The sequence below is a fragment of the Mesoplodon densirostris genome, chromosome 6 (assembly GCF_025265405.1).
Source record: "Mesoplodon densirostris isolate mMesDen1 chromosome 6, mMesDen1 primary haplotype, whole genome shotgun sequence".
In the NCBI taxonomy this organism is placed as follows: domain Eukaryota; kingdom Metazoa; phylum Chordata; class Mammalia; order Artiodactyla; family Ziphiidae; genus Mesoplodon; species Mesoplodon densirostris.
In genome coordinates, this window is record NC_082666.1 from 4,156,530 (window position 1) to 4,183,400 (window position 26,871).

Genomic DNA, 26,871 nt, shown 5'->3' on the forward strand with positions numbered 1-26,871 from the left:
TGACTTCTTGGTATTTGCCAACTTCATCACTTTTTCCCACTTCTCCTTTAAACGTGTTTCTAATGAAGGTCATCATTGGTTTATTAAAATGTAAATGCTTCCTCGAAATGTGTTATTTCTTAGATCAGGCATAAGACAGTTAGTTCCTTGAATTTATTTAGCTGTCTCTCTTCATAGTGAGGTGGGATGATTCAGGTTTGTTGATAGAACCATAAATAAGCAGAGTCGATGTGCTTTGTTCCTCAGAAGCAGTGATTTCTTAGACTAGGAGGAAAAGGCCCTTTTAAACTGTAAATCACTCCAGTTCAGTCCCATCTCCTGTTCACTTAGGGTAGATGGTCCCCCAACATTATCATATGGACACATACAGCATACGAGCCGTACCCTGGCTGAAGGTCAACATTTGAGAAAACTGTGCCTTTCTGTGGCATATTTAGTTCTTTGTATCCCTGGCTGCGAATGCCATTATACCTATTTTCTTTCTCCCCACTTCAAGATCTGACCTCAAGTTCTTATGTTGCTTTTACTTTTGTATTTCTTCTTTTTTTTTTTTTTCCTCAAGAAAAAAAGTGATGAATAAAGGCAGGTCAGCTAGAAAAAGGAAAAGGCAGGGCTGGGCTCTGATTTTTACCTTCCTTCAGCTTTCCAGGCATAAATGAGATGCAAATTCAGTAGCCGTAACATTTCTCTCCCCTATGAAAAACAGATTTTCCAGGAAACCACGAACATTTCCCGCCCCCCACCCCCCCGCACCTCTACACTCTTGATATGTACTCCGCATTCTCTGGTTGACTCTGTAAAAATATTTTCCGAATCCACGTGGCTGTGAGTTGGCAGCGAAGAAAGAACGGTGAGGGCTGGGGGCTGGGGGTGTACGGGGAAGCGGTGACACAGCCCAGGCAGATCATGTCAGAGACGTGACATGTTCATTCATAGCTTTGTCAGAGTCACCTTTGGGGGAAAGTCACCTTTGTCTTCTCCCACAGAAGAGGCTGCCATTCATGTTTTAATTTGCTGTTACATTTAGGGAAAAAAAACACAACAACATACAAGAAAATCATTTATCTTTTTATGATCTGTTTTTCTCCCCCAGAGCTCCTCCCTCTCTCTTCCTCTCTCCCTGGGGAGTCTTTTCCCTCCTTGCCTCTAACACAGGACTCTGCCGCGTGCCCTTCCTGGGGCGAAGGCTGGGGCCTTCCAGAACCGTGGGGGACAGTGGGCTGTCCAGACTCCCCTGCCAGGCAGCTTGGAGTGTCTTATTTTGGCTGCTGACGGCTTCTGTTCACAAGGGAAGCCTGAGTTCTGGTTTCAGCCATTCGCATGTAGCTCTAGATTCACCAGAGATCATTTGGTCCTCACCCCTGAATAATTAAGAGACTAGAGCAGCAAAGATCCCTCAGGGTAGATTAGGAGAGAGTTCTGGTGCCAGGATGGGCTATGGGCGTTGGTCACCTGTTTACCTTCACTCAGGTGTTTGGTTACGCCCCACAGTTAAGGGTCTTCAGCCACCTCCTTCCTTTAAGTATGAAACTAAAGGGACTGTTGGAAATGTTTTTTTAGTTTGTCTTCTACTCAAGTCACAGTCATCTATAAGCAGGCCTATTTATTTAGTGTTCCAGATTTACTAAGAAATAATGACATGATCCCTATAGAGGAAATTCTAAATGTAGCCTTTGTAAATGTATCAGGCAGGAAAGAAATTGTTGGGGATATTACCCTGTCTGTCCCTTTAATATCATAGAGGGCCCCTTCCTTCCAAATTCCTAAAGGTTTAGGAAAACATTCCCTTTCCCTGACCAAGTGTTGCTTCTCCTTTATATCCAGTTAGCCTGAGGAGAGGCCAGTTTTATGCATCAAGATTCCAAATGTTTTTGAAAGAACAAAAGGTTTACCTCGATATGCCCTTCCTTTTACAGTGTTTCTGAGATAAAGATGGAAGATATTTTGTCTGTTCTGACACGGGATGATTGTTTTAAAGGGAGACGATGGGGAAGCCAGGTGAGTTTTATTATTTATCGCGCTTGCTGCTAACAGACGTGACGCATTTCCCGATTTGGGGAGGCAGTGATTCTGAGCATGGGGCAGTTACTGCCTCTGTCAAGTAAAATGTGTATTTTAAGGACCATGAACATTAGGTGAGGCCTCATCTTGATGGTGTTTTTTCTGCCTTTGCTCCTGGACATGTTTGCTGGGCTCATCCAGTTAATGGGCTCCAGTCCATCCTGCGCGTCTGCCAGGCGGCAGCAAGCTCCCCAGAAAGGAGGGCTCATCCCGGGCCAGAATGAGTCTGGAGGCAGCGTTACACACTCAGCCCTGGTGGTCCCCCTCCAGATTATCAACAAGGACGCCTGGCTAGACCCGTCCACCCGGGACAGCATGGAAAAAATAAATAGCTCGGAATCTCCGTTCGGACACACTTAGTTCATCCATTTTTTAACGTTCGCTATACACAGAGGAAGAGTGAAGTTGAGATCATTAAGAAGAAACATTTTTATTATCCGCGCAGTTCCATATGGAGATCCTGAGCAGTTGCAGACAGCCCGGGACATCCTCTCCTGCTCCTTTTCCGAGGCTTCCCCCCTGCTCGGAATCACTGCCCCGCCTCCGCCCCCCACTCGGCCGCGTTACTCAGTGTCTCACGTGTACTTGTCAGTGTGTGTGTAATGATGTTGCTGTGTGTAATTCCGTCCATGAAATTTTAATTATTTGGATATTTTACATTTCTTTTCTGATGCCTGAGGATAGACTGGAAAGTCAGAGCCAAATAGATCAAGTTTAAGAGTTTCTTTTATGCATTAGTATGTGTCTTTATTTGGATCAATATTCTCCCTGAGGCAAGGACTCCATCTGGCTGACCCCGACTTAAGTTCTGTTCCAGAGAGTACCTCCGGAAATGTATCTAAGAAAAGGAGAGGAAATAATCAAGTGTCTGTTACTGCAGTGTGTGTTCCAGACTTGGGACTGTGCTAAGCTCTTTACACGCTTGGTCCCGTTCCATCCTCTCAGCAGCCCTATGAGGCAGATGTTACTGTCCCACTTTATAGATGAGAAAACCGAGGCTTAGAGAGCTGAAGGAACATTCACGAGGGCACAATAACCATTGATTCTCCTGGTGTGAAAGCAGGCCATCTCACTTCAAAGCACCTGTGCTTCACCATGTACCAATAAGCCTCTGTTAGTATTAGTTAAGTCAGGAAATTGGAACTAAAGTGCTTGTTAAATTGGGTAACGTTAGCCATTTTCATAAAGGTGAAATTTGGTCAGTAAACGGTACCACAGCAAAGATCCCCGTGAACAAGAAAGCAATTAAGGACTCAATTGATCAACACGTTATTTTAAGAGATATTTCATCATAGAACAACCAGGGCACACGGGACTTTGGACCATCCCATATTATCGATAGTCTGTTGTCAAGGGAACTGACCAGAAATGAGACACTCATTGGTCTCGGCACACGTCTCTGTCCTTTGGAAACTATTGCAAATTCTAGTTGGCGGGGGGGCGGGTGGAAACGTGGGATGGGGGGCGGTTGTTTTCTGGGTTTTTTGTTTTTGTTTTTTGGGTTTTTTTTTTTCAAATGTTCCCACAGCTATTTAATTATAGCCCCGGGACAGCTACGTGGGATAAGCAGGGGCACTTGGGCGGCATGTAGCAGCAGAGTGGTCAGGAGCATGGCCTCAGGGCCCAGTTCCTCATCTCACCAGCTGTGTGGCTTTGAGCCAGTACTGGACCTTCCGAAGGTTCATGAGTACATTTCTTCATGTGTACAATTGAGATAATATTAGTATTCTCAGAAGGAGATTGGAAGGTTGAGTAGGAAATAACATGCAAGTCCCAACACAGGTACCAAAGGGTATTCATTATTACTACTATTATTATTTTGTTACATCAGTTAGTAGCAGATGTGGAATTAAAGTCCAGACTCATTGACATGAAGCCCAGCGCCTTTTTTTGCTGTTTCACACTAAGTGGAAAATTGGCATCTGCCTGCTCTCCAGAAATAAGAGCAAGCCACAAAATTACAAAATGAGATGGTAAAGGTTTGAATAATCTAGTCTTACACTGTTTCCAGGACCGGCTTTAGGGTCAGCATTTACCCCCTGAACACAGCCCAGTTCTCTCCCGGGCACCGATGGTCGTGTGCCCCTGCGCGTCTCTGGGGAAGCTGTGGACGGGTGCAGGGCCCCTCCGGCAGGACGCTTCCCCAGAGCAAGAGAACGTTCCCCCTGCTCTTTCGGGGAACAAGCCACAGCCATTCTGTTAACATCCGCCCTTCTGTGGCCTGGCAGCCCCGGTTCCTCTCCTTAAGCCTTTTCTGTGGCCTGAGGCCAGCCTTGAAGACTGGCTGGGGCTTGAGGAGCCTTCATAAGATTGTGGGTGAGAGCTGGGGCCCAGAGTCGGACAGACCTGGGTTCGAGTCCTTGCTTTATAGCCAGTCGTTCTGCAGCCTTGAGCAGACTATCTCCTCCTCCCCAGCCTCAGTTTTCCCATATGGAGAATGAGGACAGCGCGAGTACCCACCCTGGAGGGTTGCGGTGAGGTTTAAATAAAATGAGGCCCAGCATGCTCTGCACACTCTGGGCCATGTGAGCTCACCTCAGCCCTGAGTTGCTGCTCAGATGGACAGGATGTTTTGATATTTTTAAGGTCTGGTGGTCTTTGGTTTTAAAAAGAAAAAGTGCTAATCAAGGTTGGGCTTTCACTGACACCAAAATAACCGGTTAACTTAGAAAACTCAAGTAATCATGCCAGGTTCTAGATGTCACGTCCATAAACACCACCTGTTTGACCAAATTTACCTTTAAGTCAGAGGACAAAGAAAAATGAAACTAAATTGACTTCATTACTAATTATCTCAGATAAACAGCCTGCAAGAGTATATTATGTGCATGCCTCATGTGAATAGTAAAGAGAATCAAGTAAATGCTGGCTACAACTTTTAATTCTGGGTGTTCTTTTACAGGTTTTTTTTGTCTTTTTTAAAATTTTTATTTATTTATTTATTTTTGGCTGCGTTGGGTCTTAGTTGCGCACGGGCTTTCTCTAGTTGCGACAAGTGGGGCTACTCTTTGTTGCAGTTTGCGGGCTTCTCATTGCGGTGGCTTCTCTTATTGCAGAGCACGGGCTCTAGGCGTGCGGGCTTCAGTAGTTGTGACACGTGGGCTCGGTAGTTGTGGCTCGCGGGCTCTAGAGTGCAGGCTCAGTAGCTGTGGCACATGGACTTAGTTGCTCTGTGGCATGTGGGGTCTTCCCGGACCAGAGCTCGAACTCGTGTCCCCTGCATTGACAGGCGGCTTCTTAACCACTGCGCCACCAGAGAAGTCCCTTAATTCTGTTTAAAATACAGTATGTCTTAATTGGTATCCTCAATGTGGGCAGTTTTCTCTGGCACACAGGCTGGTGCCGGACAGATGAATGTGGGCTCAGTAGCTGGGCCTTCTGCACACCGAGCCAGACACCTCATCATAATGCCCGTCTTCACCCAGCTTGGTTGAAGGCCATTGTAAATGTCCTTTGGCGTATACATTTTGGGGCTTCTGTGAACAGAACGCAAGCGAGTGAAGCATCTGTAAAATGTATATTTCATATTTAGGTACATAAAATATATATAGCTACGTCTGGGTGCGCGAATGTTCAGCCACCTACAAAGAGAATAAATTTGATCTTTCAACTTGACTGGGAAGCGCTCAGAAGGTTCTAGGGACCGTGGGGGTAAAACTCAGCTTGGCAATAAAATGATTAAAACAAAATCCTTCCATTTAGTTTAAAAATGCCTTAGAAGTTGGCGATTTCAAGACACATGCTTCAAATAACCACCCCCCGCCACCCCGCCCACCTGCTACCACCTAAAACTTTGTACCACAAAAATAATCCAGCCCAGCTGTCTTAGACTCATCTCTTGCCTCTTGATAGGCGTGAATTTTCATCTTCACAGTATAAACACAAACCCAAACATGATTTTCCTAAAAGTTTTTTTGCCCTATGAAATACGCCTGTAAACTCATCCTAACAAAAAGCTCACTGGCATGGTGAGAGATTAAACTAAGATCACAAGCCCCTAGACTAGTTTTTGTGGATTGTCTCTTTTCTCCAAGATCAGTGGGGTCTTTACAGAAAAAGGATATTGAGTGCATCTAGGCCTTTGGAGATGTTATTTTTCTAGACGACCCACAGTCTGCTAGTTGCAAGTTGCTTCATGAAGCAGGACTAAGTCTGCATCTTTGAGTGTGGGAGAGCCCCCCCTGGTCCTGCGGGATGTGCCCTCCGGGGTCTGACCCCCTCTCATTATGGGAGCATTTACCTGTCTGGGGCTGAACCAGCACTGCATGACTTTGCTCCCTGTGTCTTCAGTTTAAATTCGGACTCTGTCCTCCCAAGAAGACAGCTGAAAAATACTCATTCTCAAGAGGGGCCATTTTAAAATAAAGTATTTCTGGAAGTGGCGGGGTAAGACCTGCTTTCTCCTAAGTATATTATGTTTTCTGCCATTAACCTTTTCTTATATTCTACTAAAGTGACCTCATCATTTCAAACATGTGAACCTAGTTTTATCGCGTTTTTTCTACGTATTTCACTGTGAGTATACACACTCACATTATATGTATGTGTATATGTAATTTTTTTTTTTTTTTGGTTGGGAAGAAAAGATACCTCATTTTGAAACCTAAAGGGGGAAATAAGAAAAGCCCTTTGTAATATCTTGCCATATTATCACTAAATCCCCCGACAGTTGTGACACAGAAGCGAGTCACCTGTCACTTAAGCTTGAGGTCTCTTTAATTTTCTCCTGGAATTCGCACCAGGCTGTCTTTAATTTGAGGCCTTTATTGGAATTCTGAAACCTCTCTGCCTCCCTGGCTCTCAGATCTATTCTGAGAGCTGTTACAGAATGTATACAATAACCAACACAGGGATTCGAGAGGGCTGCAGCTCTGTTTATTTAACACTCTAGAGGGATTTTTGTGCTTATTCGGTCCTGGCTGCCCGGCTTTCAATATCGCTTTGACAACCATTCTGCCCTTCTCATTAATTTTAAACAGTTAAAACACAGGAAAAAGAGGAAAAAGTTTTCATTATTAAAGTGCTTTACTTTTTAATAACAGAGGATTCTGTCCGCCAGGGGAAAGGGCATCCTTGCTAATTTCACATTCATATTAAAAAAAAAACGCAAGGAAGGTGACAGTTTCGCTGCTGAGGTGGCTTAACGAAAAGAGGGCAGCAAAAAGAAAAGTTTGCATTTCACATCAGTTAAGAGGGTAAAAAAAAAAAATCCTTGTTAATGACAACAGCAAATGTCCACTTTCGTAATACAGCTCCTGAGTGACTTTTCTCTTGACATTTGAGTGGATAAAACCCTTAGGGGGACCATGTACCGTGAAATCAGATAGACTGTCATCAACCAAACAGGTAGCAGGAATGATTTGACTAAACTAAAAACGTTTTCAGGTTGTTAAGTCTCTATTAACACAGAGACGAATGTCTCTCCGAAGAAGGAGGCTTTTTCTTCTCCTCCCTTTATTCTTTCTGCGGCAGCTTTAAATGTGAAAAAGACCGGGGTGAGGGGGTTAGGGTCGATCAGCCAGACCCAGGGGCTCGCACCCTGTCCTCTACAGGAGTTAAAAGGGTCATGAGCTGGGTCTCCCGCTGGTGAGACCCACACTGGGGGGTGAGTGTGGGTAGAGCTTAATTAGCACCATCCAAAGAATCAACATCTTCGGGGAGGCACATTAGCCAGATCGGGTTCTTTTGGATCTTGGTTTCACGTTGAATAGAAAGCATTCGTGTTAAGATACAGGAAACAAAAGCCACTTGTTTTTAGAGGGATATAAAGAAAGGAAATCTTTTCTCTGGGGTTGCTAAAGGCTGAAAAGAAAAGTTTTTATCTTCCTAATATTTTCCATCTGCAAGGTCTTTTATACAGACAGATGTGAGTTCTTACAGAGGGACTGTTGGCTGCAAAGATCCACGCCGTCCTCTTGAATGTGGTTTGCTGGAGCAGCCCACTCCTCAGTGGGTTCCTGGGAACTCAGCACAGAGGTCTGGGCTGAAAGAGTGAATCTGAAACACTCAAGAGTCTGAACCTCCTAGGAATGAGGAAGCATGCTCTAGGATTCAAGGACAGCCTCACCTATGGTCAGGTGACTGTGGGATGCTCTTAGACAGGAATGGCCAGGCTGCCACCGATGAGTATAAGGCAGGGGAGGAGGTTGAAGACCTAAGCAGGCCATACAAGATTCCTTTAAAACCTGCTTGTGTCCGGTGACGTTTTAAATGCCTGAATTGGACTTGGAAAATTCCGAAGTGTCTCCAATAGACTTTGATTTTGAACATGAGTCATAAGAGGCCAGGAAGAAAAGTAAATAAGTAAATAAAGGAGAGACATGATCCGCTGCCTCACCAAGCCATCCTCGTCTTTGCTTGACTTTAGCGTCTGTCTCGCTCCCTTTTTTTCCCTAGTAATATTGAAAGGATTACCCTTGTTGGCCCCTCTGTGGTTACTGGGTGATTTTACTGTTATTAAATCTGTTATAAACTGCTTCATTATTCCTGACTCTGACTGTCTCTCCTTTAATCCTTCCGTCACCCTCCCAGAAACCCCGCCCCGTCGGCCCCCAGGAAATCCGAGAGCGAGCCACGGTCTTGCAGACAGTATTTGAAGATTATGTGCACTCCAGTGAGAGGACGGTCTCCGGGGCCAAGAAAGGTTGGTCGATCTCTTAGGTGATTGTGGATGGATAACCCAGCAGGGCATCGTCCCCACCTCCACCTGCACGCCCCCCAGACAGGTTGAGAGGCCAACCAGGTGTCTTTGCTCACCAGCAAAAGCCTTCAATCTCCCTAATTCTGCAGGGTTTGGAAGCAGGCACGGAAGGCTTTTAAAGTGATATTAAATGTTAATTTCATCCTTCCCCGTGTTTTGCACAAATGAGGCTTTACCTTGGCTTACATCAGGACTAGAGCTTTGACCTAGCAACCTCGATCTCAGGGATCCATTCTTCTCTTTCTTTGAAAACCAGACAGAAGAGATATGACATGTCAGTAGAAATAGTTGTAGAGATGGAAATTAGAGATGAAGGTAAGGGCTGGAATTATTAGACCAAAGCAGTTCCTATTTGAAAGTACAAAGAAAAATGAGAAAGAACAGTGCTGAGGAAGGGCCATAGACCATGAACCCAATTCCTGGGAAATTTACAAAAGAGTTAGGTTTTAATTTAATATTCAGTGCCTTTATAGGATAAGTTGGCCCCTGGGATCACCAAGCATTAAGGGTGGACTCCACAGTTCACTTTGAGCGCTGAACAGAGCATGGGAGAAGGGAGCTTAGAACAGCTGCGTGTCTTTCATGCTGGAGCATGTGTGTCTTGGCTAGTGACTTACCCCCATGTTGGGGGATCCAGAGTTCTTTTTGATAGTTACCTACTATTTTGAGAAGAATGCCAGGCTGGCTTACCAATAGATGAACACTATAGAATCCTTTCTTCTTTTTATGAATTGAATCTTTAAAAAAAAAAAAAAACATTCCTTTAACAAATATTTATTGAATTGGGTGCCGTTCCAGGTGCTTGGGCTACACCAGGCATCAGAACAGACAAAAATTGTCACCTTTAGAACATCCTAGTGGGGGAGCAGAAGATGAACGCAATAAACACAATAAGTAAATTATGCATAAATTAGCTAGTCTAGGGAAAGGTGATGAGAACAGTGGAGAGAACAGAGCACGTGAGGGAGCTGAAGCGGGGAGGGCGGAGCGAGCCCCGTCCTGCAGGTCGTTGCCTGAGCAGAAACCTCAAGAGGGGCCGCCCCAGGGCTCTGACAGAGGGCAACCAGGCGGGTTGGGGCGTGGGGGTCAGAGTGCACGGGAACTCCGGGACAGCAGTGTGGCTGGAAGGAGGGGAGGGGTGGCAGAGGAAGGGCATGGAGGCCATCCAGGGGACCCGGTTACCACGAGTGGAAGGGGAACCATTGCAGGGCTTGGGGCAGAGATGTGGTCTGACAGGTCTGAAAAGGTCACTTGCTACTGAGTGAGAACAAACTCTGCGGGCAAGGGTGAAGGCTGGGAGACTGGCCACCGGGCAGTTATGGCCATCCGGAAACAGATGACAGAAATAAGTTAGTCAGCAAGTATTTGCAAGTGCCTGTTACGTACCTTAGCACATCACAAAGGCAGTCCTTAATCAGAACTACCCAAGATGAGAGGTGAAGTCCCAGTAATTGCCCCGTAACTGCTGATAAATAATTAGTGTGTATTCCAGTCTGGTTTCTGATCATATCCTGTCCTAGCGTTTCCCTAAAGTGAATTCAGCAACTCCTAAGGCTCCTCCTGAGAACCTGCCTTTAAAGGTGTACTGGAACATTCTGTCAAGAGGAATAGAATGTTTGTCTCAGTGGAACTTTAGAGTTTGGTCATTTGTTGGAAGTTAGGAAATGTCAGCTTTCTTTTTTTTTTTTTTTTTTTTAAAATAAATTTATTTATTTATTTATTTATTTATTTATGGCTGCATTGGGTCTTTGTTGCTGTGCGCAGCTTCCTCTAGTTGCGGTGAGCGGGGGCTACTCTTCGTTGCGGTGCACGGGCTTCTCATTGCGGTGGCTTCTCTTGTTGTGGAGCACGGGCTCTAGGCGCGCAGTTTTCAGTAGCTGTGGCTCGTGGGCTCTAGAGCTCAGGCTCAGTAGTTGTGGCGCACACGGGCTTAGCTGCTCCGTGGCATGTGGGATCTTCCCGGACCAGGGCTTGAACCCGTGTCTCCTGCATTGGCAGGCAGATTCCTAACCACTGCACCACCAGGGAAGCCCCAACATCAGCTTTTGGTACGATGCATAATCAAGTGTTTGCAGCAGGATTTCAGGGTTAATAGCAGAGTTACAGTGAAGAGAACACCAACATTATGATGTCAGTGTCAGAGGTAATTTGGATATTCTAGCGAGCCTACAACTATTTCAATGTGACTGGGTCATCAGAGTAAAAATTACAGTAAATAGTCCTTAGAGAATGCAGTTTTGTGTTTTTTCTCCTTATCGTTACCATTGAACTTTATACCAAGAAACAGACAGGGTTACTTGCCTTCTTTTTAAAGGATGTTGGAGTGGGACCAGTCCCCAATGTTTATGTACCAAGAAGGAAATAAATGTATCATCTTTTAAGGAAACTGCCTGTAGAAGATCTCGGTCACCCCACAGCAGACATTAGGTTCGCCCCTATTCTTCTCTCTCCTCTTACTTAGGATTGAGTTCTGGAGGTTTGGGGGGAATATACACATAACTGCCACACCCCAGGAGTTGATACTGTCTTTTGCATTTCAATCTGCATATGCAAATTCCCCACTACTGACTTGCTTCCCTTTTATGCCATTTCAGAACCCACCTCATGAATAATTAACGAAGCAGCTGGGTTTTGCCTTCATGGCAGAAACCTGGTTGAAAACTGGGCCAAGTATGCATTTGTTTTCCTTTTGCATTTTCTGACCCAGTCATTGCTAATGACCTGAACTTTATCGTGGTCAGTTTCCAGAAGCAGTTACCCCTTTTTCCCCTCACGTCTTGCATCTTGTAGCTAGAGCTTCAGGTGGTAAAAATTGTGGTAACCTAAGTTTGAACTCCAGAGTCCTGAACAAAAATTTCAGAAAGCGGAGTCCTTTACCTGCACAGCGCCACTTCCCCTGCGGTTCGAGCCGCTCTTCCCTGGAGAGCAAGGGCTGCACGTGTAGGGGTTGTGCCTGGCTCTGAAGGGATGCTTCTCGAAGTCAAGAAAATGCAAACTACTGAAATCATCCCTCTCCCCTCAGTGTGATCGGAGGGAGGTTGGCTCCTTGGCCAAATGCTTTGTCTTTAGGAGAATTAGAGCAAGCAGCCTCCTTTCGCCCTTTCTTTGGGTGGTCGTCACTGTTGATGTGCCGGGTAGGAACATGCAACGCACCTTCTCTGTACAGACGCGTGCTCTTCTCGGGCAGGGGTGGGGTCGGGAGGGGCGGGGTTGAGCTGCACCTTCCAAGCTGCAGTTCTGCTCCTTTCTGCCTCCTTGACCCAAAGCCTCATCTGCAAGATGCCGCTGTTCCTGATCAGATGTCCGAGAGTACATTTGGTTTTATTGCTCAAAAGGACAAAATGTCCTTGGAAGGTATTTTGAAACAGATTTCCCTCAATTCTGTCAGCCTCTGGCTCTGAAATGGGACTTGGTGGCGTGCCACTGCCTGCTCTGATTGGCTAGAGCATCATCCGTCTTCCCAAATGAATGTCTCCTTTCAGGACTTCTCGCCTTCCCGCTCGCCTGGGGCCCACAGCCCTCTTCCTTCCACACGTTCCTGGTGCTGCTAGCAGGGCCACTTCCTGCCCCTTGGAAGGTCCTACAGACAGCTGCGCTCCAGCTGAGGTTCCTGCTTCTCTGAATTAGCCAAACCTGGGAGTCTGTGCATGCATGTGAGGACGACCAACTGTCGCTGTCCCCAGCGAGACAGGAGCCTTGAGGACAAGGAGGCTTAGTGCAAACAGGCAGTGAGAGATGCTGCCTGACCAGTTGTCGAGGGAGAGAACTCTTCTGCCATTTCTTGGCAAACTCATTATCCCCGTAAAGCTGTTAGTTGAACACCTACCTCTCCCAGGACAGGGGCTCTCCAGCCTCAGCTCTCAGGATTGCTGTAGAGAAGAGGAAGCCTCTCTGATCTGCCCATCTGCTCAAGCTCAAGAGTGAGACGCGTGAGGAGGCCTGGGCCAGTATCGGGGTAAATGAGATTTTAGAGGTGCAGACTCTTTGCTTAGGCGTGGCGTGGTTCCAGTCTGCTCTTTCTGTCTAGAGTAAACGTTGGGGGTTGGGAAGGAGAGGGAGGTGGAGAAGAGGCTGGCGTCTCCAGGGTCATGACAGTTGTAGAGCTTTCGCCTCTGAGGACTTGAATGTGTGTTGGAACTCTCCAAACAGCATGGACCATTTGAAATGTTAAAGATTTTCCTTGAAAAACCTCGTCCCCAGTTATTAAAAAGGGGAGTAAGCACAGATTTAAGAGAGGGGTACAGTGGAGTTGCCTTGGTTATTATTTCTCATCGATTGGGAAAAGGAGTTCACTTTGCTCGGTAAATAGAGCTTTGATGGGTTCCCAGGATCCTTCCAGGAGCTGATCTGCTAAAATGACACTTTTTATTACTGTTCATAAACGCCCGTCTCCAGGTGCTGCTGGGATATTACGTTTAAGCTGTGGGCAAACTTGCCAGTCCAGTGGCTCAACAAGTGAGGGCGAGAGAGGCTGGTGTTTAGTGCCTGCTTCCGTCAGAAGCAGTGCAGGGCGGGGCTCCGGGGGAAGTAAAGTCAGTGGGGATGGGGATGGGGAACAGTCCCAGGAGTCCCCGCCCCGCCGTCCTGTTGGAGTGAGAAAAGGGCAGACACTTGACTGTCACTGTTATCAGGAGACATTTAAGGGGAACGAGGTATAGGAAAATGATTCCTCAAAGGAGTGCCCAGGGACTTCCCTGGTGGTCCAGTGGTTAAGACTCCGCGCTTCCAGTGCAGGCGCACAGGTTCAATGCCTGCTCGGGGAACTAAGATCCCACATGCTGCGTGGCGTGGCCAAAAAATTAAATAAATAAATAAATATAAAAATAAATTTTTTAAAAAAGGAGTGCCCAATTAAGGGGTAGCCAGAGTGCCACCCTCCTGGGAACCGCCCCTGACCAGTGCCAGGTTGAGAACAGGGGCCTCTTTCTTAACTTTAAAATAGGACCGAAACTTTCATGGTAGACTGTCTGATGAACAGCTCTAAACCACTGGCAATCCTCAACAGATGAACTGTTTTGTGGGCTATTTTAGAAATAATTTTCTTTCTCTTTAAAATTCTGTTTTTGTTTCCTTTTTTACACATTCTTTGAAAGGGTAAGAAACCCTGTATCGATCGATTATGGATGCGTTAACACGAATTCGGTTTTAAAATCCCATGAGTATATGGAGAACTGATGTCAGTGATTCCTCCAGATGGGCAGCTGGAGGTGGCACTCTGGGCGGAGACAGTGTTTACAGTAACAATAATGTATAGTAATAATAAACATAAGGGCCATCATAATAAAGCCTTGTGAGCCTTTTAAATTTTGTGACATTTGCATGTATTAACTATTTGAAAAAATAATAATTCAATTAGGGAAAAATTTTCCCAATATAAAGGTCTGATGACTTCATTTTTCATAAGGAAATGGTATACATTGATCCTGTCTTAGTTTCTTCACTCATTCTCTCATTCATTCATTTATACAACAAAAACCTGCTGTGTGCCAGGTACTGTGCTAGACCCCAAGACTATAATGAAGAAGAAAACAGGACCCTCCCCTCTAGGTTTATTACAAGCTGCACAGTAAAATGCGAAATTTTATTGGGTTTATTCATTGTGGCTGGTAGACTTAACTTATTTTTAGAAATTAAAAAAAATACACAAGTATGGCTTTAGGTTGTTGATGTTTGTTGTGCTGTCCTGGTTGTGTGTGCATCGTGGCCCGGCAGGGTGAGCTGCGCAGGGCAGCCCTTAGGCCGGGGCAGCTGAGACCTGTCCTGACCGCCTCCCACCCTCTCACTGTCTTTCAGCCCTGCAGTCCTTCATCCGGGCCTACGCGACCTACCCCCGGGAGCTGAAGCACATCTTCCACATCCGATCACTCCACCTCGGGCATGTGGCTAAGAGCTTTGGGCTAAGAGATGCCCCTAAAAATCTCAGTGCCTTGGCCACAAAGAAGAAGAAAGCAAACCTGAAAAGGTAAGGTGGGATGAATTTGTCCTCTGTTCAGATTGGCAGCCATGAGATGGTGTGGGGGGCTGCTGTGTGCCAACTTGGGTTTTTGTGGTAAATTATCACCAGTATCTGCCCTTCTCTCAGTATGATGAGTGCTTGGAACAGCTGGAAAAATACCTAATCTGAATGCTTTTAAGGCACTTGCAGAATTTCGGCGATGGGTCCTGACCCAACTCCTGTTGGGTCCAGAGTAGTGGGGATTATTGGAACAGTAAGACTGCCCACAGAGAGAGTAACTCTGGGGCTTTTCACACTCGGAGCTCCAGATGTGCTCTGGTCCACCCTGGAAAGCTTCGGGGACTTGAAGGAAGACTGTGGTGTGTTCCATGAAACTCTGCTGGGGCCGCAGGGCTCCTGTAGGCTGGCTGGGCATGGGGGCCAGGCCTGGGGCTCCCAGCACTGTGTGCCGCTCTGCTTGGTGCTGACACGCACCTCCAGCATTGAGTACATGTAGGGCAAGTGCAGTGGGCTCTTCTCCCTCCACCCCCTGCTCCCCACCCCCCCAAAAAAAACACGTTAGGAACTGTCCAGAGTCGGAGTGAGAGGTGTTGCCCTGCAGGTTGGGCACTGGGCTCCAAGTCCGTCTTCACAATTTCAAGAGGTCCTGAGATGATTTCCCTCAACGAAATGCAGTTGTAAAAGGTCTTCTTTCTCTCCTCAAAGACACGGTATTCATGGGAATTTCCTGGCAGTCCAGTGGTTAGGACTCGGCCCTTTCACTGCCATGGCCCTGGGTTCAGTCCCTGGTCAGGGAACTAAGATCCCGCAAACCACATGGTGCAGCCAAAAAAAACACACGGTGTTCTTTTAGTCCCAGCCCCAGCCCTTTGCGGGAACTAGAGTATCTTAGATACCAGGAGCTGCTTTTATGGGGGATTTGGGGCAGATCATTGTTTTTGCTTACTAATTACAAATGCCAGTGTATCCTTGCCCTGCCACTGAGCACCTGTGGGCAGTACCACACTCTCCTACGTGACCCAGCACAGTGTCTGTCTCGCATGTTCACCAAGAAGAGCCGGTCACGTCATCAGCCTCATCAGGGCCCAGGTTCTCTGGTTGAAATGGCAGAGGGAGAAGGCCGCCCAGTGCAGGGAGATGGCTGTTGGAGTTAGGGGGCTTGGCCTTCGGTTCCAGCTCCAGCCTTACGTGAGCTTGTGAGCTTTGGACCATATCTTTGCTTAATTTCTCAGAGCCTCATTTTCTTCAGCTACAAAAGGGAAAGGGAAATCCACGTTTTTAGCCACTTCACAAGAATCAGAATTAGGTGATACGTGTGACTGTGCCTTTTGAACCATGAAGGGCCATCCAAATGAAACACCTTAGGATAGAGAGCTGGAGAGCCAGTGAGTTAAGATTCCAGAACATCCAACTGGATCTGTCCAGGGACTTGGCACTTAGAAGCCTCTTTATAATGGATAAAAGGTTGCCTAATTCTAATTCCCATTTTGGAATTTTTAAGATGCTTGGTCTTTTTTCTTATAGTAATCCCCCTCATGCAGGGCAACATTCCAGTAGTTCTGTGAGGCAGGCATTTCCCCGCACGCTCTTCTCCGATGCCCGGACAAGACTGAGACACGTCCGGCTCTGGTTTCTTCCGGGACGTTTTGAGGTGCAGACTGCTGCCTGCTGCCACACTCTACCTGTCCTGGGCAGGGCTGTGGCCAGAGACCCCTGTGCTCGAGCCAGGTCCTCCCAGAGGGAGAAGGTGCCTCAGCTCCACTCCAGATTTGGGACTGCCGTGCACCAGAGTTAGGTTCCTGCCTTTGGGTTTGGGGTAGCTGACATCTGTACATAGTAACTGGTTTTAAGTATGTGACAAAACTATGAGGCTCGCAGTCAGGTCTGGAATGACCTCCTAGTGGTCTGGAAGCCTGGTCATCCTGTCCCACCGTCTCTAAAACGCTGACACCTGAAGGAGGTGGGAATCCACGTGCCACATGATCACTGGTAAGAAACACGTATTTTGTTTATTCCTCTTCCTGCAAGTAAATGGGACGCCAGTATTTTACTGTCAGCAGCTGATCTACCTTTGCAAGCGTTAATAGCAGCTCTTCAGACTGGGTGTGCCCAGCCCTCACCCAGGGAAGGCAGGGCGGGAGGCTCGAGACACTGGGAGTGGGGGGGACTCGGAGCCAGCATTGTCCTTACCTTGCGAAGCCGCCAGGGAGAGAGCAAGCCGCCGCCTCCCGCTTCAGCTGACCCGCGCTGGCAGATGGGCACCAGGACCGCGATACCCCTGTGAGCAGGGGATTTAACAGGGCTTTATTTAGGGAAGAATGGGCTGATTAGCCGATAAAGAGCATGTAAGATGGTATGGGGCAGCCTTTGATGTCTGGCTGGCGCGGCTGGGAGCCGGGTGGTGAGTGACAGCAGTGTGTCACACGATTACTCTGCCCGTGACAGTGCTGCTCTCTGTTCTTGCCATGTCACCACTCTGTTACAGCGACTTTTTCCGTTGTGACGCCCTTCTTTTGAAGGCATTTCTCCCCACACTCCTTACACCCTCCCGCCCCACCCCTGCCTTGCTAATGCAGATGGGCAGTCAGGGATACAGTAGGTACCTTTTTTATTGGGGGAGATCTTGTCACTCCTGGAGGAAGAATGGCTTTGCAGCTAATCGGCACATGGACCGTATCACTGTGGTCGGGGAAGCAGCAGAGAAACTTGACAGATTCTCCGCACCTCAGTCAGGGCTTGAGCCAATGCCAGTTGCCACTTTTTAAGGAACAGGAAAGAAAAGCCCATTAAACCCCACACAAGTGTGGGGAGTTAGGCTGTGGCCACAGTGATTGTCCTGAGCCGTGGCGTCTCTTCAGAAATCCATCTGTCAAGGAAGAGAATGGATTCCTTGGGTTTTGTATGGGTGGGTAAAATAATAGCACTAAGTTCTCCAAATTATTCTGCATTCCATTTTATGGTGTTTACTGCCTAGAATAATTATGTTACGTGCAAACCTCATATCTGCAAACCAAATTTATGAGACCGTAAGCAAAATCCCGTCTCGCCTGCCATCCCCAAGCAAGGAGTTCACCCAGGTGTTAGCAGATGAGGCCAGGGCAGGTTAGGCGTGGAGACTCCCGGGCATTTCTGTGCAGTGACAGGGGGAACTTTTATCCCGTCTGTATGCCTTCATTCCTTCACTGGACCGCTTTTCAGAAAAAGGAAAAAAAGAGTTAATGTCCCCAGATAAGGTCTTAGTCAGCAGGGCTCTCTCCGTCTCCTTTCTGAGTCCTCAGTTCTGAAGGGAAACAAGTGTCTTCCCCCTGCGCACAGAGACACAGAGTCACGAGCACTCTTCTGACACTGACACACAAGCCTGTCAGAACAGCCCCCCACCCCAGGCACCTACATATTCACGTACACAGGGAGTCGGTGCTGCTGGTAAAATTTTGAATGGCCCCTTAGCAACATCCATCATGAACACAGCATTTTCCTCCCGTGAATTGCAGTTCTTATTTTGAAGCTAGGTAGATTCAGCAGTCCCTGAGAAGCAAAGGTAACATACCTTCCAAAATTGCCATCTTCCCAGGAGTCGCTGAGACCCAGCGCTGTCTGCTCTGGGAGGGCAGAGCTGTGTTGTTTGCCAGGGTGTCTGTCTGTCTGTCTGTCTAGGCAGTCACACATGTGAGTAGAACCTGTCCAGGACCAGTGAGCAGACAACTTCCTCATCCGTTTGACACTCTATGGTCAGTGGTTCAAGGGTATAGAAAGTAATGAGCCTTAAAGTCTTAGTGTGGGCTTCCCTGGTGGCACAGTGGTGGAGAGTTCGCCTGCCGATGCAGGGGACACGGGTTCGTGCCCCGGTCCAGGAGGATCCCACATGCTGCGGAGCGGCTGGGCCCGTGAGCCATGGCCGCTGAGCCTGCACATCCGGAGCCTGTCCTCCACAGTGGGAGAGGCCACAACAGTGAGAGGCCTGCGTACCGGAAAAAAAAAAAAAAAAAAAAAAAAAAAGTCTTAGTGTTATGTTGGCAGTGTGAAAGGGCGAGTCTGTTGGGTTTAAACCACCCTATCTCATTTGGATTATATGCTATAATTGTAAGTTTACTTTCCCCCAAACAGTTTAGTTTGCAGCTACCTAAGGCTGGTGTCACCACTGGCTTCTACCATCTGGGTCTTTCTGAAGTTCTTCTTAGTGCGTAGAAGATTTCTTTGTATAAATTTTCTCAAACCAGCCCAGCTAAGGGTTACCTGGTAGTTCTCATTTGATCAGAAAGTAGGGCTGTCTGATCCCTTAGTCCTTACTGGATCTGGGTGTGCTTGGTCAGGGCTCAGCAGGCTGGGATCCGTAGTGGAAGGGGACATGGGGCTGGTCCCCTGGGGCCTGGCCTCACATCCTAGCCACCATACCCAGCACGACAGAGCATGTCCTTCACCTCTGTTACTTCCAAAGTTCTACATTTAGTGTACTTGTTAGAATAAGGAAACATCCTTAGGGAGGTCATTCTTGCCAGACTTTCCTCATCTGTGAAATGCTTTATCATTGAAGTTCAAATCACAGATTTTGTAGACCTCCACTTCAGGGTCATTTTTCACCTTTTTTTTTTTAAATTTATTTATGTTTCTCTTTTTTCATTGAAGTATAGTTAATTTACAATGTTGTGTTCGTTTCAGGTGTACAGCAAAGTGACTCAGTTATACATATATATTTATATATTTTTCAGATTCTTTTCCATTATAGGTTATTAAAAGATACTGCGTATAGTTCCCTGTGCTCTACAGTAGGACCTTGTTGTTTACCTGTTGTATAGTAGTGTATCTATGTTAATCCCAAACTCTTAATTTATCTCCCACCCCCCGCATCCCCTTTGGTAACCATAAGTTTGTTTTCTATGTCTATGAGTCTATTTCTGTTTTGTAAATAAGCTCATTTGTATCATTTTTTTAGATTCCACCTATAAGTGGTAAGTGGTGTTATGTGATATTAGTCTTTGTCTGACTTACTTCACTTAATACGATCATCTCTAGGTCCATCCATGTTACTGCAAATGACATTATTTCATTTTTTATGGCTGAGTAGTAGTCCATTGTATACATATATACCGCGTCTTCTTGATCCATTCCTCTGTCGATGGACACTTAGGTTGCCTCCATGTCTTGGCTGTTGTGGACAGTGCTGCTGTGAACATAGGGATGCATGTATCTTTTCAAATTAGAGTTTTCTCCCATTTTTCATCTTTGAAGGCCTTTGCTCTGTCCCTCTCTGTGATTCTCTCACTTTTTCAGTAATTATTAAATAACTTGTGAGAGTTACTGTGTTGAATAGACTCTAGTTTGAGAAGTTCATACCCCCATCCGCCATCTCCCTGCCCCTCCACTTGTTTCTTAAATGCTGACTATGGGAGTGTCATGCAGTAATTAAGAGTCTGGGTTTTACCCACACAGGCATCTGGGTTGGATCACTTACCATTTCTGTTCCTCAGTCCCCTCACCTCTGAAATAGTGGCACGGAGCCTCGCAGTGTTGTCTGGGGATCAACCAGGTGACGAGTACAAAGCATCGACACAGTGTCTGGGACATGCACACGGGGGAGCCTTTGTGGAGGTGGTGACCGAGACAGGAGCGTTGGTTCTTCCCGCCGGCCTTCCTCACACTTAGAAGCATCCCTGGAACAGAGAGAGTGAACCTGTCATTAACTGTCAACCTTTTAGCACCTCGAAGTTTTCTTATGAGGAGCCACCTTGAAAACGCAGAGCTGGTCCCCTCCAGGACGAGCATGAAGGTGCTGCAGTGCCTCTCCCTGCAAAGCAATATTCTCATCGTTAGGAGCCTCTTGCCGCCAGTTTTTATGTGGCATTTACAGCCTCCCTGACATCACTTAATTAGCTGAAGGCAATCCTGGAATCTTGCCCGCTGTGAAAATTCTCTCGATTTCCTCGAGCCAGTCATCGTTCTGTAGGAAGACAGAGTGGCCAGACGTGAGGTCCGAGGCTGGACAAAGCCCCGTTTGGAAACATAGGGATTCCTCTCTGCACCCGACCTTGGAGCAGCGTCCTGCACTGCTCATCCCTCCCCCGATCCCTCTGGCCTCCGAGTCTCTCCCTTCAGCTTCCCCACCCTGTCCCCATGAATCCCCTCAACTTCATTTTAGAACAGTCCACTACTGAGTCTCCTGCGGCCCTTCTGGTCCCGCTGACTGGTGCTCCCCTCGCCCGTCGTGCCCTCGCTTCTTCCAGCCTTGCGGTGATGTCTCGTCACTCTAATGATTAGGACACACCCCCTCTTCCCTCTCCCCATGGCCTCAGCTGGCACCCCTGCTTTCTCGTTCTCTCCCGGGGCCTTTGCCCAGCGTGCTGCGGGCCTGGGCCTCTCCTCACCCCTCTTCGTCTTTGGGCTTCCATCCCTTCTTCGAGGAAGTCTTCTCTGGCACACCGGCCTGGGTGGACACCGCATGCCCCCATTCCACCCCCCAGCCCACCCGCTCACCACCGTCACAGTAGCCCTAGTAGTAGTCTGTGATGTTCGTCTGTGTGCTTCCTGTCTCTCTCCTCCTCTCCGTGTAGCTCAGGGTAGAAACCCCGTCTGGTTTTCCTCATCGCATCCCCAGCACCTACCTGGCACACGATAGGTGCTCAGGAAGTAGTTTTGAATAGATGAATGGAACCTGAAAGTCTTCTGTAATTCTGAGAGGAAGAGCATAAAGGGAAAGAGCAAAGAGGAATTGTTCTGACAGGAACCAGGTAAATGCCTCTGAATTGTTTAGTTAGCCCAGCAAACAGCAAATCCTGCCTTTCGGAGCGCCCCATCCACTCCTTAGTCTGTCCTGAGAGAACAAGCATGGGGTCACGTTCCTCTTGGCATGAAATAGTCCCCGAGAAGGACTGAGCCGCAGGCCCTGTTTCCCTGACGTCACAGTGGAGGAACCCACAGAGCGCGGAGGTGAGTGGGTTCGGGACTGGGGTCTCCACCAGGCTGGGCGGGGCCAGGGCAGATGCCCATGAGGGTCAGTTCACTCAGCCTCAGCCTGAAGACCAGAGGGAAACAGCTAGGACCGCCGGCAGTGACTGTCAGGACAGGTGTGCGTGTCCCGTGGGGCAGGGGAGCAGAATCTCCTCCCACAGGCTGCCGGGGAGCCGTACGAAAACACAGGAGGGCCTGTGCTTTAAAGGTGAGTTCGGATTAAGGGCGAGGATTTTCACATAGAGCCCGGGTGAGCTGTATGGACTGTAGCCGAGACCATATCCTACCGGCCTCTGTGTCAAGGGGGATGAGGTGGGTGACTTCGAAGCCCACGCTGGCTTGCATCTCTGGGCCGTCTGTAGCAACAAGAAGTGTCCGGACTGTGACAAGGTGCAGGACGAGTGCTGTGGACGGTGGCTGGGTCTCTTCTGGGTGAAGAACAGCGGCACAGAGGGGTCCCTTGGGGGTGATGTCGTTATTGAGGTCCCCCCGTTGCATCCACGTGCAGCCCTGGGTTGAGCTGCATGGGCAGGGCTCCTTGGAGGGCCGGCCCTCCGCCCTCAGCACCCCCGACGCAGCTCCAGGTCACTCCCTGCCCGATGCCTGGCGCCAGCCCTGCACATGTGGCTCTTTACATCTGGCCCTTGCTTCTACCACTGTGCTGCCTGACGCCGTGCAATTAGCAGCCTCCCCATGAAACAGCCCCGCCACTGGTCTGTGCCCACCCCTGGCTAATGAGGCCATCAGAGGGATTTCACAGTGACCCTGCGCTGCCTCCACACCTGGGTCACCTGCAGACAGCGGGAGCCACGGGGCGTGCTTTCAGGCAGGCAGTCAGGGCTGACAACAAAGAACAGGAACCCAGCCAGCCTCTCCCGGGAGGATGCTGGAGACGGCACATTCCCGTTGGAGCCTTCCCGGCCCTGGAGTCTGAGGATGTGCCCGGCCCAGCACGCGTTGGCAGATGCCAGACCCACGAGGCCTCGTGCAGCAGGAGAAGACCCGACTCTGCATTGCCTTGTCCTTGCTCCGGGCTCTGCTAGTTCAGACTGTTCGAGAAATCAGGAAGGAGCACGGCGGTCCCCCAGCTCTCCGCTTGCTACACGCAGCTTACTTCAGGCTGACTGCGCCCCTCCTCTCACCTGGCCCCACGTGCCTGAGGCTCCTTCACATCCCCAGCGCCTCCACGTACTCTTTGCTCTTATGCCACAGAGCCTTTCCGTCTGGTTAGGACCCACAGGAAATGACTTCAGGTCTTTTCCAGATGTTCTCTCCATTCTGGTGCTGACGTTCCAGCAGCAGGCTGACGTGTGGAGTGACGTCTTAACCAATAGATAGTCCAGAAGAGGGGTGTGGTTCGAGAGAACCGACATCCCAGAGTGATGGCATCTGGCTGTTTGCCAGCATGTCTCGAGGGAGTACGTGTGCCCCTGGCTGCGCTGAATCCGCATGCGTCGTCTCGTTGAGCCTCACCAGGTCCCTTCGACCTCGGCCGAGTTCCCAGTAACTGGTGAGAAAGTGGACATGCCCGGTCATGTGGCACTGAGTCTGAGGGACTCCGGAGCCCACATTCCTGGCACTCGTCTCCTTCCTTGCGTGCACCCCTTTGGAAGCTTCTGGACGACTAGTATTAGGCTAAGTAACAAGATGAATTCTGTTAAGGGTGTTTTTTGCCCGTGAACAGATAATTCTTTGTGTGATGGGAGAAATGGACTTAAAGCAGAAGACATTTTGGTGCATATATGGAAGGATTTGATTTGAAGCCATCAGAATGGCAAACCCTGGAGTGGGTGGGAGCAGCTTTCTGCTCATGGGGCAGATCTCTGAGAACAGACAACTGCGGGCAAGATGTGGATCCGGCTTTTTCTCTAGTTTCCTTCTGAGTCTAGACGCAGAGGGTGCAGTAGGAGCGGCCCGGGCTTGGAGTCAGGCGCTCAGCAGCAGCTTCGCGTTGCCGCGGGGCCTGTCAGGTCGTGTGGGGCGTGGGGAGGGATGATGGACACGCAGCACGTGGCACCGGCCGGGGCTTAGGGGCTTAGAGTCGTCGTCCAGTAAATGCTGGTTCCTCTACCCCTGCCTGCTTCTCTCTCAGTCTGTGAAGAAAAAGTGGAAGCTTCCCGGGAACTCCCTGGCGGTCCAGTGGTTAGGACTTGGCGCTCTCACTGCCGAGGGTCCGGGTTCAATCCCTGATCGGGGAACTAAGATCCCACAAGCCTCGTGGTGTGGCCAAAAAGAAAAAAAAAAAAAGAAAAAAAAGTGTAAGTTGTATAGACTCTTCCCTGAACGCTCCCGCCCACCAGAACCTTGTGACATCGGTCACATTACTCCTTGGTTGTAAGACCTCCGCTTCAGGGCTCCCAGCAGCAGGGTAGAGGGGACTCGCCACCTCCAGGGTGGAGTTAGTTAGAGCTAACTAGTTAGGGCTCCTGAAATGAGCCCAAATTGACCACTTTCACTTTCCACCCTTTGGTCTCCGGGATTCAAATGCTGAATGTGCATGATTTACAAACCTAACGATACAAGTTGTTGTTATGGATCAAAGCAGTCCCGGGTCCACATGACAGGGCGTCCGGTATCTGATGACGGCTGCTCATCTCCTCTGCCTTTCCTCTTTCCGGATTGTTAATGATAATTATAGTCAACATTTTCCTGGTGCCTTCACGACAGGCGCTCTGATTCATTAGTTCATTTAATCCTCTTGAGAGTGAGCAGCCTGGCACTGAGAGAAGTAGTACCTTGGCCAAACTCAGCAAATAAGTTCCACAGCCTCTGCAGGATAGTGCCGGGGTCCTCCCCTCCGAGAACCAGCTCCGCCCCGGCACCTCCAGCTGCCCCACGTCCCAGCCCGTCGTCTGGGTGGCTTTTCTCTCCGCCCACGTTCTTTTCAGAATCTGGCTTGTCCAACTGCCCAAACATGCAGTAGAGACCGGCCAGCCCAGAGGGGAGGGCAGTCACGTCTGTCACTGCAGCCAGTGGTGACAGCAGAGACCACGGCTGCCACCCACGTGGGGCTCAGCACATCCTGGGCTCCCATCAGAGCCGTGGGTTTCCTCCCCTGGTCCTCCGTGTCCTCACGTGCTGTCCCTCTCCCGGGGCGGGGCCAGGACTCGCACCCTGGCCTCCTGGCTCGACACCGCGCGGCTTCTCCCATCCTCGGCATCGGGTCAGCCTGTGGCTCAGGCAGCTGACCCCCTGCCTGTGTGCACGTGTGACGAGCCAAACCACCCGCCTTCTCTGCCGCAAGAGCATGGGCCCCAGTTCAGGGTCACCTTTTAGCCGAGCCCACCCTTCTGGCCCGTTGTGCTCTGCCGTCCGGTGTGCTCGCTGTCCCTGCAGGCTTCGTCTCATCTGCACATGCGATAAACATGCCTCATAATGTCATTCGAGCCATCGATAATGGTGTCAAGCAGGGCAAGCCCCGAGGGTTTGGAGCTGGGATTCTGCCCAGGCTTATCAATCTCAGTGTTTGTAGGATACAGTCACACCAGTTACGGAAACACTTAATTTGTTTCCATGTGCACCCTGTATTTCTCCATCTTAAAGTTTTCACAGATAATTAGATTTTATAAAGCACCCTTCGCTTTTACCTTCATGCTACCCCTGCATCCACGTGGAGGCCCTTTCTGACGTGTGAGCAATCTCAGCTTAGAGGAAGCTACTGACTCTGCAGGGTCGTCAGCTAGGTGAGGGCCGGGCTGGGATTCCAAGCAGCGCCGTCAGGGTCCTGCTGCTGCACCTCTTCCCCAACACCGCCACCTGCTGTGTGACGTCCAGGCCTGGGTCCTCAGAACTTCCGTAAAGGTCTCTGGCACTTGGACAGGTAATCCCAAAGCTCCATGCACTTCTGGGATTCTGACTCAGGGCATCACTTTCAGACCTCGGGCATCTCTAAGCCTTGTCTCTGTCCCCCTTTCCCGTTGTGGGCGCCTTTCCGGGCAGCAGGTCGGTCATGGCATCTACATGCTGATCGCCTGTGACCTTCACGGCCTGGCATCCGCCTGCCACCAGCTCTTCACTGGGTCTGGTTGTTAGGTGTGAGGCAGAGACCCACTTTTTCTCCATCTCTGTGTCCACAGAGCCACTCAGGAATTTTCTGGAATGATATCCACTGCCTCAGCAGGGCTCCCCTGGAATGGAGTGTCTTCTGGGGCCCTGGGAGTTTTACAAACGCTAGAGTCGGTATGGTCCTAAGAAATCGCAAAGAAGGCATCCCTAAAATGGGCAGCCCATCAGCATACATCTCTGCCGAAACAGAATCCAGAGGTTAAGGAGCCCTGACGCACTTCCTTTTCCTTCGATGGCCGTAAAAGTTCTGATAGCTTGTTTCCCTTCAGTAGGCTAAATTATCGTCCCACACTGGCGGGTTCTGCACCTGAACTACTTTGTTGCCCCAGGGGGCTGCTTGTCACCTTCTCCCTGGAGTTGTTGGTCACTCTCACTGTCCTCTGAGAGCCCCCTATGCCCCCTCAGATTCTGTGCCTATGCTTCATCCGTAAGGGCGAGGCAGGAGGGTAGAAACTTGGAGTCAGCTTCAAGCCTCTGAAGCCTTCACTGTCTCCTTCCACGACCACTCAGAACCCAGGCTTTTCTTCCAGTCTGGGGGCTTGCTTCTGCTGCAGGGTCCTTGGGGCCTCAGTGTGGCCCTGGGTCATTTGCTTACCAGCAGAATTTTTCAGATTAGAGAAAGAAATACACTTTACTGGTCTTCTGTCTTGTCTGTTTTAATTATACCACAAGAGAAAAATCCCTCACAAAATCAAACAAACTGAAAGCCAGAGGCAAAGAGGTTTTTGATAAGTAAAAATTAGAAGACTTTGATATTTCAGCCCAGGGTAAAATTGTACCACTTGATTTTTTTCCCCCTAAAATGAGTATACTGTTTTTCCCGATTACAAAAATAATAATGTGTTTATTGTAAAAATTCGGGGAATAGAGAAAAGCTTAAAAATCATCCAATAAAAGCCCACAATCCAAGTTCATCTTAATTCACATTTTTTGTGGCTCATACTTTCTCTGCAGGTATACATGTAGGATCTTTTTCTATCTATAATGAGATTGAGCAAATCATGATTTTTTAAACTGCTTTTTTCCCTTGTTATCCAGCTGTTACTCTTACGATGCACTTTATCAGGGGTTCCAAAGCCTTCGAGATCTGCCTTAATGTGAACGTTGCTTTTGTACTGGAAATATTTCGTGTGAGGAACTTGCTCCT

General features: G+C 48.7%; 1 protein-coding gene across 1 annotated transcript in view; it reads left to right on the forward strand.

Moving 5' to 3' along the window:
• DDX31 (DEAD-box helicase 31) overlaps positions 1-26,871 on the forward strand; it is a 72,431-nt gene that overhangs the window by 40,441 nt on the left and 5,119 nt on the right. The window contains 3 exon segments of the mRNA XM_060102385.1: positions 1,917-1,998; positions 8,593-8,704; positions 14,555-14,723. Of these exon segments, the coding sequence (XP_059958368.1) occupies positions 1,917-1,998; positions 8,593-8,704; positions 14,555-14,723 (363 nt within the window).